At 37.7% G+C, this 18751-nt stretch overlaps 1 protein-coding gene across 1 annotated transcript in view; it reads right to left on the bottom strand.

Annotated features, from left to right (window-relative positions):
* Positions 1-983: 983 nt before the first annotated feature.
* The window catches only part of Samd9 (sterile alpha motif domain containing 9), a 21067-nt gene continuing 3299 nt past the window's right edge, over positions 984-18751 (bottom strand). Inside the window, 2 exon segments of the mRNA XM_005371766.3 lie at positions 984-4542; positions 4545-6065. Coding sequence (XP_005371823.1) covers positions 1310-4542; positions 4545-6057 — 4746 coding nt within the window. The 5' untranslated portion in view covers positions 6058-6065 and the 3' untranslated portion in view covers positions 984-1309.

The following is an 18751-nucleotide window of genomic DNA, read 5'->3' as shown; positions in this document are numbered from 1 at the left end:
TAAATTAAGTATGAAAAAATCTATAATCTCACATAAATGTGGAACCCAAGAAAATGAACTCATAGGAACAAAGGCACTAGACAAAGAGTACATGGCAATTACTAGGAAAGTATTGAAAATGAGGTGATACTAGTAAAGGGGTATGATGCTCAAGGTAGACAAGAGGCTCTATTCTATAGTATGATGATTATACTTAACAGCAAAGCAGCACATTATTGAAAATTCTAGGCTGGACATTGATGGAGGAGATAGTTTCATTGGTTAATAAAGAAACTGCCTTGGCCCATTTGATAGGCCAGCTCTTAGGTGGTGGAGTAGACAGAACAGAATGCTGGGAGGAAGAGGAAGTGAGGTAGACACCATGCCTCTCCTCTCCTGAGCCAGACACCATGCCTCTCCTCTCCAGGGCAGATGCGATGAAGCAAGCCGCCAGGTCAGACATGCTGAATCTTTTCCGGTAAGACTGGTGCTACACAGATTACTAAATATGGGTTAGGCAAGATGTGAGAACTAGCCATTAAGAGGCTAGAACTAATGGGCCAAGCAGTGTTTAAAAGAATACAGTTTCCGTGTAATTATTTCAGGGCATAAGCTAGCCAGGTGGGCTGGGAGCCAGGTGGCAGGAATGCAGCCCACAGCTCCTTTCAATAGGACAAGATGGCATACCCCTTTAGTCTTAGAACTTGGAAGGCAGAGGCAGGTAAATCTCTGTGAGTTTGAGGCCAACCTGGTTTACTTAGTGAGTTCCAAGACAGGCAGGGCTACATAAAGAGAACCCGATTCAAAACAAAAACAAAAGAAGCAAACACACACAGAGGACTGCTAGGAAAATTTCAGATATTCTTAAGACAAGATGTAAGTTTGTGAATCAACAGATTCTTCAACTTAATTTAGTTTAATCATCTTGTAATGTATGCATATTTAAAAATATCACATTGGTTACCATAACTATGTATTTGTCAAGTAAAAGTAAAGAGTGAACTGATAAATTATGGAGATGAATTTTACGTAGGAGGCAGGAGGAAATCTCTTCCCAGCAGGATTCTAGTGAGACTATGATGATCAAAACAAATTATAAATTTTGGCTTCGTTTTATTTTGTGGATACTTTAGAGTAATTTCTTGACAACATGATTATACAGAGGGAAAAGTGAAAAGGATTCTATGTACCCATTGCACAGAAATAGCCTGAAGTTTTCTTCGACTACTCCCATTCCCACTGCACAAAATCACTGAATTATATCTATACGCACATTAAAGAAAAAAAGATGATGCTAAAATCACATTTCTAGATAAAGAAACTCAAGATCTTAAACAGTTTTAATGTCATAAGCAAGAAGACCTCCGATGGAAAACCCTAGATAAAAAGACACCTTTTCTATGCTCCTCCCACTTCTAAGTTGACCTAAGTGAGCAGGTGTAATTGGTATTGTGATTTTTTCGTTGATTCCATACTCTATGTATAAATTGTTGTTTTCAGCTCGTCCCTGTAAACGATCCAAAAGATCCTGGACTTTTTTCTCTTCCCATACTTTTCCACTATGCCACCAAGAATTAATATCAGATACTTTTTCGAAATTTTCATCAATTTTCCCTTTGTGGATAAGTCTGTTTCTATTGCTGCCTTTCCCAAGAAAGAAATATGCAATCGGTTGCTTCGTTCGATACATGCGTTTATATTGCCCCCTGAAAGAATTTTCCAGTGCCCAAGCATACTTTTCCATTTGTTTAGAATCTTGATCTAGGTTTTGGTTTTCTGGCCAAAATAAAAGAGAAGCTAGGAAATAAGGTTCTAAAAAATGGTAAGTCAGTCCAATTGATTGCAGGATCTCTCGAAGCTGCTCTTTCAGTCTTTTAATTGGTTGCACTAATTTGGAGGTAGGGTTAATACAAGAGAGGATGATGTTGGCCAAGATGAAATTTTGCTTTTCCTTTTGCTGGGTTTTGATAACACCTTGCTCAAGAAGGGAAGTGTATTTGTTCACTATGTCTTCCATGGAACCCACAGCATCTTTTGGACTTTTGATAAGGTATTCTAAGAGTCCAGAAAACTTGTCTGCTTTTAAAGCTTCTAGGCTTCTCCGAGTCTTTTCTACTTGAAGTGGTAGACTGAGCTTTGATCTAAAGTTTTGATTTTGTGATTCTTCCAAGGGGCCAAATATTTCTACATACCTCTTAAAGTACAAACCTACCTTTCTCCGACTTTTAGTTTCTTCATATTGCTTTATATTGTTTCTGGGTTTTAGAAGAACAAAATAATCATCAAAAAAGTCAAAGGATCTCTTCAAAGAAGACTGCAGGTTAGTTAGATAAGGAATAAAATTCTTGAGTGCTGACTTAAATTCATTTAGATTTCCCGGGATATCACATTTTCCTGATATAAAGTTGATCATATCTCGTTTAGATAGTTCATTTTTATTGTCAAAGAAAGGAATGAGTTGGAGGATCTGGATAGTGTAGAGTCCCACTTCTATCTCTCCTTGATAGCCAGCTATGTTGTAAGTATCATACCTCCTTTTAGACTTCTGATACATCCTTTCTTTCCCTTCATATTCTCTATCTTCAGTTTGGTGTTGAGAATCTTTGAAAGCATTGGATGCATGCACAGCTAAATCTAACAGGTCAGTTAGATCATCAACTGAGATAGTCCCATTTCTTGCATTGTCAACTATCCACCATCTTATTTTACTTTTGTAGACTTGACCTAGTGTATCTGAGATGTAGGAATTATCAGGCTGTATCTTTCTTGCTTGTTTTGCCCAAAAGAGAGCATTTGTAAAGTCCTTCTCTTTAAGATAGAAATGTCTTGCTAAGGCTTGGCAAATGAATGCATTGGGGTGGAACCTACAATTAGCTTCAAGTAATACATCTTTAACTGCATCATTTCCTTCTTCTTTATGTAATGCTTCGATGAATGGGGAGAACAAGTTTCTTGTCTCACCTTCATGCTCATCACGCTGTCTTGTGAGCAAAAGTGTTTGCATGTCTTGGAAAAACTTGTCTTTTCCTATACCCGTGTCATAGAACAAATTTTCTCTGAGCATATCCATCACGATTTTACTTTTGTTCAAGTTGTAGCTTCTCTTCAATTCTTCCAGTGAGGCAGTGGCAATCTCATGGTGAATGATGCGCACTCCATAGTAGCTCCCGCATTCTATCACCTCTGATTTGATTAGAATTGTGGAGTAGGTACCCATCTTGTCTTCAAACTTTTCTGTTCCCCAGAAAGCCTTCTTGTTTGAGATGCCTAGGAAATGCTCACACTGTGAGAGGGAAATGGTAGTGTCAGGTACATATGTGTTAAGAAGAGCCAGGAAAGCAAAGAGCTTTGCTTCCTTGGTAGTGACATTTTGCCCTTTCAGAATGTTCCTGACCACATTTTCTATATACTCTCTGTTAAAGCTCGTTTTCACAATCATAAAAGAATAAAAATCTTCAAATTTTTCATGCTGTTCTTTGATTTCTTTCAATTTAAGCTCAAATGCTCTCTGCTCTTTGTCAGACAGTTGGTGAACTAGAGCAACACTGTCTGGGGGCTTCGCACTTTTCTCAGGATTTTGTGACCTTGTACAGTTTATAATGATCACCAGAGGCTTCTCATATCGAATGTGTTTGTTGGCAACAGCAGTTTGAATGGAGGCCTGGAGAAGGTAGACGTTGTCTTGTTCCTCAAAATCATCAACGAGGAGCAGCACAGGTAAGTATTCCTGATGGCTCGTTGCTCCATAGGTGATTAAATTAGTCACCTGTTCTCCAATTTCTGAGAAATCTTCTGTCTTATTTTTCAGCACAGCACATCTGAATTTCTTTCTTAGCTCCCAGAGAACATGCATGGCCAAAGTTGTTCCTCCACAGCCTGGATGATGATAGAGATGGATAATTTTTGCACAAACTGGTTGAGAAGAATCTGCCCATTCTTGGATTTTCTTTTCAAGTTTTGCATATTTATCCCTTTTCACAAATGATGAAGAATAGTTTTCAGAAGAAAAGTAGAAGTTCCACCAGGATACTTTACCACCCCTGTAGAAGTCTTCCTCTTTGGATGTTTTGAATTCAAGTAATTTCTTTTTGTCTTTTTCCAAGAGTGTACCTTCACATTCATTCTCACAGAGAATTTCCAAGGCAGTCATGACTTCTTCTTCCTTTTTCAGAAGGACAGTAGATGAACCAACAGATGGCAAGAATCGCGTTGAAGACTGAGTTAAAGATTTTAACTTAAGAATAGTACCATTTATCTCTGCAATATTTAAAGTAGAAATGCTTTGGCTTGATATTTCATCTTGCTGTCCTGATAGTCTTGCTTCAAGAAGGTCTTTCCATATCTGATATATGTCTGGGTGTACACAAATACACAGTATATTTTCCATTCCTTTAAGATCTTGATAGAAAGCACAGAAAGTCTCAATAAGAGGGTCTCTGGGGTCATCCACAGGGGACAGTAATAAAAATATTACCAAGAATCTCCCTTTTGGCATTATGTCATCATGTGTAAGAAATGAAATCAGCTTCCTGACCTCAGAAGCTCTTTCTCTTTGCCAAGTATCGGATCTAAGGGTTTGTATTTTTCACTCTCAAGGTCTAACCTGCCATTGCAGAAAATCCAGCTGGGTTGGTGGTAAAGATTCAGACTGGAAATTCTCTCATTTAATGTACTTTTTCCTTCCATAAATTGGCTTGGGAAGTGGAGGTTTGCTACTCGGCTTCTTTTGAAAGCCTTGACTACACCTTTGCTCTCAGATTCAGGATCAAACTCCAACACAGCAAACCATTTAATTTCCTTCAGGAAGTCTAAGTGATTGTTTTGCTCCGGATGGCATTTATTGGTGACAAGTATATACCATTCATAGTATGAGTTATCTAACAGATCCTGGTTTCCTGTCAACAGTTCAATTAGCTTTTGTCCCTCGCTCTTGTTTCCGTCGGCTTTTACTTTGCATTTTGCTTCTGCTTCTTTCCTAGACGCTGTCACTGCTTTTAAATCTAACTTAAAGGCTTTGAAATCAACTTTATTCGCTATGATGTCCTTACTTTTGGGCCCATCTCGCACAAAGACTGAATAGCTTGAACTTTGTTGCCATGTTTGGTTCTTAAGATGTTGCATTTTGATCTGGAAAAAGTCTTTTCTGCATTCAGAGTATTGTGGAATGACATCTACTTCGATAACAAATCTGTTGGATGGAGTACTGTTTGGCAATAAAACTTCCACAAATCTTGGCTCTCGGATACACTTCTTTGCTTGTTGAACCTGATGGACCTCAAAATACTTGTCTATCATCAGATTGAAGTGATCAATTAGGGCGTCCTTAGTGACCGTGGTGAGTTCCACACCAACAATTTTTCCTTGGGGCTTGTCTTTGACTCCAAAATGAATGGTTCCATTAGTACGTGAATTCATACAGGCTGAAGCAAACCGGAAAGTCTCATTGCTGAATTTCATCTTAATGTCCACTTCTGTGGCTGCTTCTGTGTTTGTGAAGGCTTTGAATTCATGTACTGGGTCGATGAGATTAAGTGGCCCTGTTTCAGGCTGTAGGATGAAATGTAATTTGTAACGATACGGATTACTGAATTCGTTGAAAGGGTATGCAACGCATGTTGGTCCTGGAGGTGACTGTTCACCCTGTCGCTCTGTCTTGTCTTCCACCAGCTTATTTTTTTCTGATTTAGACCCTTTAGTCTCTGGCCTCACTGCAGAGGTATCAGCCTTATCTGCATTCCCCTTACCCCTTTGGTTTTGCTTTGAAGTCTCTCTACTTTCTGTCTGTGTTTTAGGAGTTATTTTACTACCCTTTTTCCCCTTAGATGTCTGAGTAGAATGTTTTGAAGATGTTTTCTGCAATTCTTTGAACAGCTCTTCTATTTGGATAGCTGGTCCATGGGTTAGGCCCATTTCAACAAGATTGTTTTTATTTAACCACTTCAAGACTGCTCCACTCACGTCTTGTGCCATCAAGGTTTCCCTGTGCTTTTGGTCAATCTTATGGCTTTGTAACCACAGGTTTACGTCCTCTTTAGTCCAGTCATCTGTATTTTCTGGAAGGTTGAGTTTCTCTGCCATTCTGATAGCTGTATGGAGAAGAAGAAACATGAGGTTGGAGTTTATAAGTGAAAACGTGAAACATGCCGTTTTTAAGTAGGTAAAATATGCATATGTCACAACATTTGAAAAAGTTCTGAGACCAGTTTATTTTATGTCAACCAAGAGAAAAGCCACCAGATACAAATGCCCAGCACTTTCATATGAACTGTGCACATCATTGGCGGCTCTCTTTATTTGATTTGCTGTATATATGTAGTATATGGGGATACTTCCATTCATAGATCATCCTTTATATGGTTGTCAACTATAATGTGTATTTTCTGTATTATTAAAAATGTTCAAATCTGGTATATAGAAGAAAAGAAATATCTGAAGCTAAGTGTAGAGCTAAGTATAGTTTGTTCAACTTGATGTGATACAGACAAACGAAACAACATATGAGTGTTAAGCATAGTCAGAAAAGAGTAGAATAATCAAATAGTAACTAATGATTCATGATAGACATAAAATACGTAATATTTGGAGACATTAATTGGGTTTCCCATTGGTAAAATATTCTGATATTTTGTGCTATCTACTCAGAAAACATAAATTTCAGGGTAGATTACCAAGATAATTGACAGTTAGCTGTGGTCAGATGTAATTACTTGTCTACATCTTTCTGGTTAGAGCAAGTATATGCCATTGACTGAGAACCTTTTCTATTGTTCAATCCCATTGGATAGACCCAAAATATGAACACAGAAAAAGAGGTAGATTTCAACATTTCGGACAAGATAAGATCGGGTGCATTTAGGTTCCAGCACTTTAATTAGCAAAAGGATGTTATTAGATGGTCATAATTTGTGCATATATGGTAAAATATCTAAATAAACATTTAAAAAGCTATTAAATAATTCATCAAAATATTCATATAAATGTTATTATAGAAAAACTGTCCAGTAGCTGAAAAGAAGACAGACAGATAAGATGGACAAAAAAAAAATAGAGACTAGAGAAAGCACAGAGGCAGGATTAAGTCCTAACATGTCAATAATCACTTTTAATATAACTGTTTGTAAACAGAAATTAAAAACACAGAATTAGTAGCTTGGATTATAAACATGGCTATACTGAATCCTGTTTATATGACACCCAGTTGAAATATGATATGAGTAAAAAGTAAAAGTATATATAGATCTATATCATTCAATCAAACACAGAAGTAGTTATATCAACAAACTACAGACAAAGCAGAAAACATGATAACAGAATGAAGAAAATAATCAGGGACAAGGATATTATACATTGATAAAAGGTTACCCAGCAAGATGTCACATAAATGCTGAAGGTATTTGCACCAGACAAAATTGTTGCAAAATGTGTGATGTGAACACTGTTGGGATTTTACAATTTTAAGCAAATCTACATTTATAACTAGAGGCTTCAATATATTTATTTGCCTTAATAGTAGATACAATAGTTAACAACAATAGAAAACATATAGAAAAATTTAAGATTACCATCAACCAATAGGCTGTAAACTGCTTTTATATAATAATCTAAGAACCACAAAATACCATTTCTTAATAGTCAAGATTTTCCATTTCCTAAACTATAAGACAAACTTCAACAAATTTAAAATAATTGAAATCATATTGAACGTTTGCCAATCACAATATAATCCTTAAGATTTTAATGTATTTATTTCGTGCCTTTGGGTGTATATTTTATGTGTGTGCACTGACGGGTGCATGTGATTGTCAACTGATGGATTTTAGAATCACTATAGAAACAAATCTTTGGGCATTGTGGTGATTTGAATAAGAATAACCCCATACGTGCATATATTTGAATGCTTAGGGAATGGTGCTATTTGAAAGGATTGCTGAGGAAGAATATCACTAAGGGTAGTCTTTGAGATTTTTTTAAAGCTCAAGCCAAGCCCAGTGCAATGGCTATTATTATTGGTTGTCAACTTAACTTCATCTTGAATAAACTACAATCAAGTAATAGATTGTAATCTTAAAAGTAACTACAATGAAATGATGAATAAATGTACAATCAACTACACCTGTGAGAGTTTTTTTTTTTTTCTTGCTTGGTTTGAAGTAGAGTGAACCCACTTTTTTAGTCCAGATCTTTGTGGTAGGAAGACACATGCCTTTGATATGGATCTTGAGACAGGATGACACCTTAATCTGGATTATGACTGCTGGATGTCTATATAAGGGGATAAAAGAAGGAAGCTTGCATTTTTTGCTTGCTTGCCCTCATCTTGCCAGCACATTCTTTCCTTCACTGGTATATTAATGCCTACTTCTTTGAGATTATGGCCTGTACTGGAAGACTAGCTGAGACATCCTTGTGTCTTGTGGACTGAGCAGCTCCTGGATTCTTAGACTTTCTGTTCAGCTGAGCTTTAGTCTGTAAAGCTATACAGACTAAGTAATATATAATACTTTTCATATTTGCATATCTGTACATATTTGCATGCATACACACATACACACGTATATACACAACACACACACAGAGTCATTCTATAAGCTCTGTAGTCATTCTATAAGCTCTAGAGAGTCCTGACTAATACACTAATTCTCTCTTCCTGCTGCCTGAGGACTTGATAACTCTTAGCTCCTTCTCCAGCACCATGTTTGCCTACATGTCACTGTGCTTCCTGCCATTCTGATAAAGACATCAGAAAAACATCAGAAACTGCGAGCCAGTCCTAATTAAATGCTCTTCTTTATAAGAGTTTTCAGGATCATGGTGTCTTTCTATAGCAATAGGATATTGCCTACGAGAGGTATTTCTGTGGGAGATTGTCTACATTGGGTTACTTGAGATAGAAAAATTCAATTTAAATATGAGTGGTGCTATTCGAAGGGCTAGAATTTAGGACTGAATAAGGAGAAAGCGAGGTAAGAACAAATGTAGGTGGGGCTTTATCTAGACCACTGGTCCCCTAATCACCACCTAGACACTTATTATTACTTATAAATGCTCTACTGATAGCTTAGGCTTGTTGCTGACCAGCACTTACATATTAAATTAATCCATATTTCTAATCAATGCTCTACCATGTGGTGGTACATTTTTTCAACCTGGCATGTTCATCTCCTGCTTTCTCTGCATGTGACTCATGACTCTGCCTTTTTCCATCCCCAGTCTCTCTTTTTGTCCACAAGTCCCGCTTAACCTCTACCTGCCTGGCTATTGGCCACTTAGCCCTTTATTCAACTAATCAGAAGGCACCTTGGCAAAGACACATCTTTACAGTGTACAAGAAGATTATTCCATGACACACAAGTGTTTGTTACTCTCTGCTGTTACATAGGGAGAGGGCCGCTTGTCTGTTCTGGTCGACCGGCTAGCTTACACCAAAAATAACCACACAAAAACTCTATTAATTAAAACACTGCTTGGCCATTAGCTCTAACTTCTTATTGGCTAACTCTTACATATTAGTTTAACCCATCTCCATTAATCTGTGTATCACCACGTGGCTGTGGCTTACCGGAGATTCTAACTGGCATCCAACAGGCAGAGGATCCATGGCTTCTCTCACTCTGCCCTACTTCCCAGCATTCAGTTCTATCTTCTCTGCCTACCCAAGTTCTGCCCTATCATGTCCAAAGAAGTTTCTTTATTCATTAACCAATAAAAGCAACACATGAACAGAAGAACTTCCTATACCACTCTGCTTCTTGACCCGTGATGGAAAGAGACAACCAATTCCAAAAAGTTGTTTTCTACATGCCTTGTGTAACATGTTTCCACACACGCATGCACATGCATGCACATACACACACACACTTATTCCATATTTAATTTTTTATTTTACATTCAGTTTCTCATGCTATTTTTGGTTGTTTATCTTACAGTTTCATGTATATACTTCCCACTTCCTAACACTCTGTCCATTTTCCCTGCTCCCCACAAGTCTTTTTTTCATGCTCATGTCTATTCTTTTTGTTTTGAAGCCCCCAAGATGAATCAGGGCCATCTAATGCACATAATTTTTCAAAAAAGGTTGAAAACATTTTTTATCAAAATTTCAATAGTTTTATGAGTAGACGGTATTCTTTGTATTATTATAAAATTTATATGAAAAAATCAAAGGATACAGTAGGATAGGTTAAAGAATAAGATGGGGAAAATCTTCCAAGACATTTTGACAGTTACAATTATTTAAGGTCTGTGCTATTAGTGAAGAGACAAATATATCACTATATTAAGTTCCCAGAAATAGACTCATGCAAATATACCCAAATGATACTTGAGAAACATTCAAAAGTTGATTCTGTGGCAGAGTCTAGGACAGTTGTTTCAAAAAATGGATGCTAGCATAATGGGAAATCCATCTTATACACAAAGTGAATTTGGAATGGGTCATGGCTTTGCATATATAATACAAAACAATATTATGAAAATGTATACAAGAAAATCATCATCTAGAAATACTCAAAAATTCCTGTCCTGGCATCAAAAGCATTATTAATAATGAAAAAGCTAATCAGTTTAACTTAACCAAAATTAAAGACAACATAAAGATAATCAGAAAACAAGCTGTAGAGAGAAATATTTGTGTTCAAACTACATGAAGGAGTTGTATATATACTAAACACTTAAAACTCATAAGTGAAAAAAATATACAAGTAGAAAACTAAGAAAAGGAGAGAAAGATATTACTGCTGAAAGCATAAATGGCAAATATACATGTTGGAAAATGTTAAACATAATTAACCATCAGGAATATGTAAATTAAAACCACAAAGAGATGTTTATATGCATTCATTTGACTAAAGCAAAGAGTAGTGACAGTGGTCACTCCAGGGAGTGATGACAGGCTAGAAATTTCCATGAATAAGAAGAGTCAGGGTAGTGAAGGATAAGGGACTGAACCCCTGAACCATAAACCATCCAGTTAAATGTTTTCCTTCATAAGAGTTGCTCAGGTCATGGTGCCTCTTCCCAGCAATAGAAACTCTAACTTTAAAAGTAAGAAAGACATCTAAAAACTGAGAGTCAAAGATTAGAAATTCATCTTCCAAGGAAATGGAAGTTGCAGTAGATCAATAAATCAACACAGGGATTTTTCACATCTCTTAAATATTTCAAATTCAAACTAACCAGGAGAGATAAAGAGAACTTTATAGCAAACCATTCACTGCAACCCCCCTTCCTCTTTGTCCCCATTCCCAGTGATCATGCAGATTTTTTCCTACAGCCTTCCTCTACTGCTTCAGCCCTATGTCCCAGCCACCACCCACAGGCACTCCCTGGAAACCTCCTGGCCATGTGGCCAGAAAATCAGGTAGGTAATGTCACTCTCCCTCCTCTTCTTCAGTTAGAATTCTCCAGTCTTAACCTCATCTTTGTAGCAGACAACTTGTGGCCTCTCCTTCCTCTGCCCCATTTCCAAGGTCTGCATAGATCTTGGTGGCACACCCAGCTTTCCTCCCTTGATGTGCTCCCACAGCCCCACCCCTCTAACTCATTCACATCCCTTAGAGTCAGCTCCCCAATACCTAGAAACAAGTTTTACTCAGGACTTGAGTGAGTGGCCATACCTGGATTTCAGGAATATACCCTACCAGGCAAACCACACTCTCCTAAGAATCTGAGAGAACAATGGAAAACCAAGAACAAAACCCTCTCAACAAAGGTAAGACCAGCTATCAGCGGCTAGAATTACAATGATCCTAAATTCAGATGTCATGACACCAGCATAAAAACACAACCAATAATAGCTGGGACAACATGCCTCCGCTAGAGCCCATCAACCCATCAACAGGAGCCCTTGAGAAATAAAATACAGCTGATGCACAAGACAGGACATCTATGAATATGCTCAAGCTCCTTAAAGAAGAGATGAAAAAAATCCCTTAAAGAAATCCATGAAAACACAAACAGTGGAATGAAGAGAATGTGGAAATGGAATCATTAAAGAAAACCCAAACTGAGGCAAAATTGGAAATGAAAAGTTTAGGAATTCATGCAGAAAGCTCAAAGGAAAGTTTCACCAATAGAATACTAAAAAATGGAAGAGAAACTCTCAAGCACAGAAGACAAGATAGAAGAAATCAATACCTTGGTCAAAGGGATAGAAGAAATCAATACCTTGATCAAAGGGAATGTTAAATACAAAAAAAAAAAAAAGAAAAAAATCAAAAAAATCCGGGCACAAAACATCTAGGAAATCTGGCACACTGTGAAAAGACTAAAACTATGAATAATAAGAATGGAGGAAGGAAAAGAAATGCAGAAAAAGGAACAGAAAATATTTTCAACAAAAACCATAGAAAAAAAAATTTCCCTAACCTAAAGAAAGAGTTATCTATCGAAGTATAAGAAGCACACAGAACACCGAGTAGACTAGATCAGAAAAGAAATTCCCCATGACATAAAATAATCAAAACAGTAGGTGTACACAATAAAGGAAGAGTGTCAAAGCTTCAAGGGAGAAACATCAAGTAGCATATGAAGACAGACCTTTTTAACATAACATTACAGTTTTCAACGGAGACTCTCAAAGCCGGAAGTACTTAGAGATCACAGATGCCAGCCCAGACTGCTATTACCAGCAAAACATTCAATAATAAGAGATGGAGGAAAACATTCCAATACAAACCAAACATAAGCAGCATCTATCCACAAATCCAATTCTACAGAAGGTGCTGAAAGGTGATTAACCTGAAGAGGTTGACCACACCCAAGAAGACCCAAGAAATAATCGTCTCGGACCAGCAAATTAAAACAGGGAGGGGAGATACCACACCAGAACAACAACATAGTGGTGATTTAGTTGGTGCTGTAATTGATGGGATGAAGCACCATGTCTAAAACAACTTGGGGAGGAAAAAGGTGGTTTTTTTTTTTTTTTTTTTTTTTTTTTTATTTTCGAGACAGGGTTTCTCCCTAGCTTTTGGTTCCTGTCCTGGAACTAGCTCTTGTAGACCAGGCTGGCCTCAAACTCACAGAGATCCGCCTGCCTCTGCCTCCAGAGTGCTGGGATTAAAGGCATGCGCCACCATCGCCTGGCTTGAGGAAGAAGGTTTTTGAGTTACATTTCCCCATCACTGTTGAGCAATGAAAGAAGTCAGACAGGAACTAATACAAATCAGGGACCTGGAGGCAGAAACTGATTCATAGGCCATAGAGGAGTGTTGCCTAATAGCTTGCTTCTCATGACTTGCTCAGCCTGTTTGTTTATAGGACCTAGAACCGCCAACCTAGGGTGGCACCATCTATAATGGACTAGAACCTCCATCATTAATCATTAATCAAGAAAATGTCCCGTAGGTTTACCTAGAACCTCATCTTATGGAGGCATTTTCTCAATCAAGGCTCTTTCACCCATGATGATTCCAGTTTGTGTCAAATTGATGTAGCACTAGCCAGCACAAAGGGAAACCACCAAATAATATTTATAGATGACTCAGTATCAATGATCTCAATTTTCCAATAAAAAGATATAGACTAACATAGCAGATAGAAAAAACAGATTAATTCTTCTGTGTCCAGGAAATATACCTTAACATCAAGGATAAAACATTACTTCAGAGTAGAAAAATGTAAAAAGATATTTCAAATAAATAGACCCAAGGATTAAGCTGGTGTAACCATTTAAGGACTGAAAAAAAATAAACTTCAAACCACAACTATTAAGTAGAGATAGGGAAGAACACTAGATACTCATCAAAGAAAAAAAAAATTCTACCAAAAGGACGTTGTAAATCTACATATCAAAAACAAGGGCAGCAAAGTTTATAAAAGAAACACCACAGAACTAAAATCACATATTGTTTCTCACACTGAGAGTGGGTGAACTCAGTACCCAAATTTCACCAAGACAAAAACTAAACAAAGAAAAGTTGGAGATAACTAACATCTTAAACCAAACGAACACCATAGATATTTACAGAACATTTAATACAAATGAAAACAGTACACCTTCTCTGAAACACCTCGTGGAACGTTCTCCAAAACTGACTGCAGACTCAGACACAAAGCAAATTTCACCCTACATCCTATCTGACCACCATAGATTAAAGCTGCATATCAGCAACAGAAAGCTTACAAGCTCATGGAAACTGAACAACTCTCTACTGAATGAAAAATGGGTCAAGACAGAAATTTAAAAAGGAATTAAAAAGTTTTTAGAATGAAATGAAAACAGAACATACTCAAAGTTATGGAAACAACGAAGGCTTACATAAAAAATTGAAAGATTTTATTTTAGCATTTATTAGCACATATGAAAGCTCTAGAACAGAAAGAAGAAATCACCCAAAAGGAGTAAATGGCAAGAAATAGTTAAACTCAGTGATGAAATCAGTAAAATAGAAGCAAGTAAACAAATAATAAACAAACAGTAAAACACGAAATCAATTTTTTGAGAAAATCAATAATATAGACAAACCCTTATCCAAATTAACTAAATGACACAGAGAAAACATCCTAATTAAAAAATTTAGGGACAAAAGGGAGACATAACTTCAGATATGGAATTCAGTTAATCATATGAACATACTTTAAAAGCCTATTCTCCACCAAACTGAAAAAAAATCTAAAGAAATGGATAATTTTCTTGATATATATCAAATATCAGAGTTAAATAAAGATAAAACAAGTGATTTAAGCAGGCGTATAAGCCCTAATGAAATAGAAGCAGTAGTTAAATCTCCCAACCAAAACAGGTCCAGGGCCAGATGGTTATAATGCAGAATTCTGCAGAATTTCAAAGAAAGAACTAACACCAACCTCCTTAAATTATTTCTCAGAATAGAAACTAGGAACATTTCCCAATTCCTTATACAAGTCCACAGTTACCCTGATACCTACATCACATAAAGATGCGGTAAAGAAAGAGAATTGCAGACTGATTTCCATTATGAACAGAGTTGCAAACATTCTCTGTAAAAGAGCTGCAAACAAAATCCAAGCACACAAAATAGGTCATCAACCATGATCAAGTTGGCATCATTTTCTCTCAAATATTAAGATATTAAGATTCAGGGATGTCTTAATATATATAAATAGAAATATGTAACCCACCATATAAATAGATTGAAAGGCAAACACGTGATCATTTCAGATGTAGAAAAGACCAATGACAAAATCCAACACCACTTCCATGATAAAAGTACAGGAGAGACAAGGGATATGAAGGACATATTTCAAAATAATAGAGGCTGCGGTGGTTTGAATAAGAATGGCTCCATAAGCCCATATATTTGAATGCTTGGTCATCATGGGTATTTGAGAAAGATTAGGAAGATTCGAAGGTGTGGCCTTGTTGGAGGGACAGTGTTAATGGGAGTGGGCTTTGTTAATGGGCATGGTTTCCAGAGCTCATGCCAAGCTCAGGGTCTCTATCTTGGCCTTCATATCACAATGTAGCTCTCAGGCACTGTTCCCTGCCATGATGATAAGAGTAGTCCTTTATCTCCGAAACTGTAAGCAATGATAGTGAAATAGCACAGAACAAAATTATGTCACTTGCAAAAGAAAAGGTGGAACTGGAGATGGTCGAGTTTAGCAAAGTCAGGTCAGAAATATAATGGAAGAAAGGCACAGTGGGAAACACCTGCCTACTCCATGTCAGTCAGGAAGCAGAGAGGGAGAGGGAGTCAGAGAGGAAGAGTCTGGTAGATTAAACAAACTCATCAAAGCATGCCTCTACTAACACTCTTCCTGTAACTAGGCCACTTCATTTAGTTCCTACCACTTTCCAATATAGCTATCAAACCACAATTCTATCCATGGATTAATTCATGTATTCTGTCGGAGTCTGGATGATTCCCACCCTTTTTAAGATGCAGTATTTCTGTACATTGAAGGACCAAATTTTCAGCACATGAGCCTCCAAGGAATATTTTATATCCATACCACAACACACACCAATAAACCCCAAGAGAATTCTGTGGAAGGAAAAAGTCAGCCCCTGATGTCACAGTCTGTACACCGCAACTCACACATATTCTTGAAATGGCAGGGCCATTCTAATGAACAGCAGATTGGTTGCTATTGATTAAGATAAGATGGAGTATGAGGAACGAGCACAGCTAGAAAGACGCACATGAGAGATGTCTATGTTGCAGTGCTTGTGTTTCGAATGTACAAATGCCAATGTGGTGTTGTACTGTAGTGTTGAATGACTTTACCATTAGGGACCCTTGATAAAGGTATATTCGCTATATGATTATTTCTTATAACTGCATTCAGATGGTGGTGATGGCATATAAAAGTTGAATTAAAAACTATGCAAAATTAGAAAGGCATGCTTTAAAGAGAAAATATTTAAAAATAAACAATAATGAAAATGTTGAGTATCAAAACAGGAAAGAAACAGTACAACCAATGTCTATGAAACTTCCAAGATTTCATGTTTTTATAAAAATAAAAGAATGACTGATAATTTAGTGAGTTTAAAGTACAACACAGCAAGCTTAAATAGGGAAGAAAGAGGAAGAAAACAGTTAAAGGAAGAAATTTAGAGAGAAAAGTAGGAAACACAGTCAAAAAGGAGATAGCCAACCAAGCCAAAAAGTGATACACAGTACAAGGTGATAAAACTGACATTTGCGGAAGCATCCATCAGGAATGAAAGAGTGATGGAACAACTTACCAGATGCTGCAGCGAAATTATGGTGAATCAGAGGATATTGCAACCAACTTTACATGGATACACTGTGAATAGTGAGAGGAAATACGTGACTTACCAAAACTGACTCAAGAGTCAGGGAAAGGACTCTCACTGCCAGGGTAAGGTCGTGGGTCACAGAGGTCACTGATGTTCCCACTAGAGTGACAAGAAACAAGATTCACGTGTTTGGAAAGCTTAGACTTTGGGGATGTGTAGCTGAAGACAGCAGACATGGCAGGAGTGTGTTCAAGTCCGGGGATGGAAAGGTCTCTACCTAGGTGAACTGGGGACAATTTGCAGATTCTGGTTTCGAACTGACGACAAGACAGGACGAGTTGGAGGATGACAAATCGGCGGGACTTTTGCCATTCATGTGGATGGATGCAGTAGGTTGGAGTCTACAGCAGCTCCAAAATCTTAGCCAGTTTTAGACATTGAAAATTAAACTGCATGGATGTTATAACTCATGCCAACAGAATGGCTGGCCTTAAATCCTGTAACTGCAAATGTTGGTGAAAGCATAGAGAAAATGGGGTTTTGGAAAGTGTTTGTGGAAATGCAAATTGTTTTACCTAATCAGAAAAACAGTTTAAATATTTTCATGAAATTAAGTATATACTCGCCTCATAAGTCAACAATTTCAGTTAAAACAGAAAGACTGAAAGTGCTGATTCAGCAACAAGAGAGAGTTCTCACACATGAGAGAGCGTTTAGGTTTTAACAAATAAAGCGTGCCTGAAGATCAGAGTGCAGAGTTAAGTCACTAGAGGCCAGGGAGTGGTGGCACACACCTTTAATCCCAGGACTTGGGAGGCAGAGGCACTTCTCTGTTAGCTCAAAGTCACCCTGGGCTACGTAAGATTATATCTGTCTAAAAGAGAAACAGAGCTCACACAAAGGTGACCTCAGCACTTGGGAATACATAACTTTAATCCCAGCAACAGGGAGGTGGAGCCAGGAGTGATATGGCTGGGTGGAGAGAGGGTTGTAAGGCAGAAGGAGACAGGAGCTCAGTGCAGTCTGAGATTGGGTGGAGACAGTTGCAGTCACAGGAGAAAGTCTCAGATGTCTGAGGACAAGATCGTCCCTTCAGACTGACCATTGGTTGAGGTAAAAGGTCTCACTAGCGGCTGGATGCACTGCCTCTCTGAGCCTTTAGCAATCACCCCAATATCTGACTCCGGGTTTTTATTATTAAGACCAACAGGCAACTAGGGCACTGACACAGAGAACACACTGTATGAGTGTATATCCATGAAGTAAAGGAAAGGTAGAGGCAATCTAAAGCAGTAGTTTCTGCTTGGGAATGGGAACAAGGAACGTGGGAAGCTATTTAAATGGGTGGAACTGTATCATGGGGAGAAGCCCCTGTCACATAAATCACCCTTCACTCAAGAAGCCGATGATGCCTCTAAAATACATGATGGAGTAAACAGATGACTGAAACACAACAGAGGCTGCTCCAAAATTGAGGGTAATGATGAGTTCAAGTCAAGGTATTCAAATCTTCATTTTATCAAACATTCAGTACTTCTCCACAGATTTCAGGACTAGCTTCAACTTCCTTATTCTACTCTGCATATTGTTTTCCTTGACTTCTCTAAAACTTTACCTCAACCTTGTCTACTTGTGGATATAGCTCCGTGGTAGACCTGTGGTTAGACTTCCAGTTCATGAAAACAAACACCAACTGAAGGAATTGAAGAAGTGTCTACCCTCCCATTAATACAGCTCCGTAGACAAGAGTAAGTACAAACACCTCGCCAGGCACCATATTGCAACCTGAAACTACACTGCATCGATATTTGTACAGTTTGTTAGGTGACAAACTTGCTTCTAGCCAATATTCTTAGATATATCTTGTGGTTTATTTGCTCGCTCTCTCTTTCTGTGCTGTGGTTGTGTCCACACATTTCCTTTCATGGTGAAAGTCTATGGAAAGATTCACGTCTCACTTGCAGACTTTGAAGTGGAATAAACTTCCTGAATAATGAGACTGATTTCAGTGAAGAGAACTCTTACACTATGGATTTAAGCTGCCTGAAATTACAACCCCAGCACATCAGAAAGTCCTTTGAC

The sequence above is a fragment of the Microtus ochrogaster genome, unplaced genomic scaffold (assembly GCF_000317375.1).
Source record: "Microtus ochrogaster isolate Prairie Vole_2 unplaced genomic scaffold, MicOch1.0 UNK126, whole genome shotgun sequence".
Taxonomy (NCBI): Eukaryota; Metazoa; Chordata; class Mammalia; order Rodentia; family Cricetidae; genus Microtus; species Microtus ochrogaster.
This window is presented reverse-complemented; position numbering and strand designations above follow the sequence as displayed.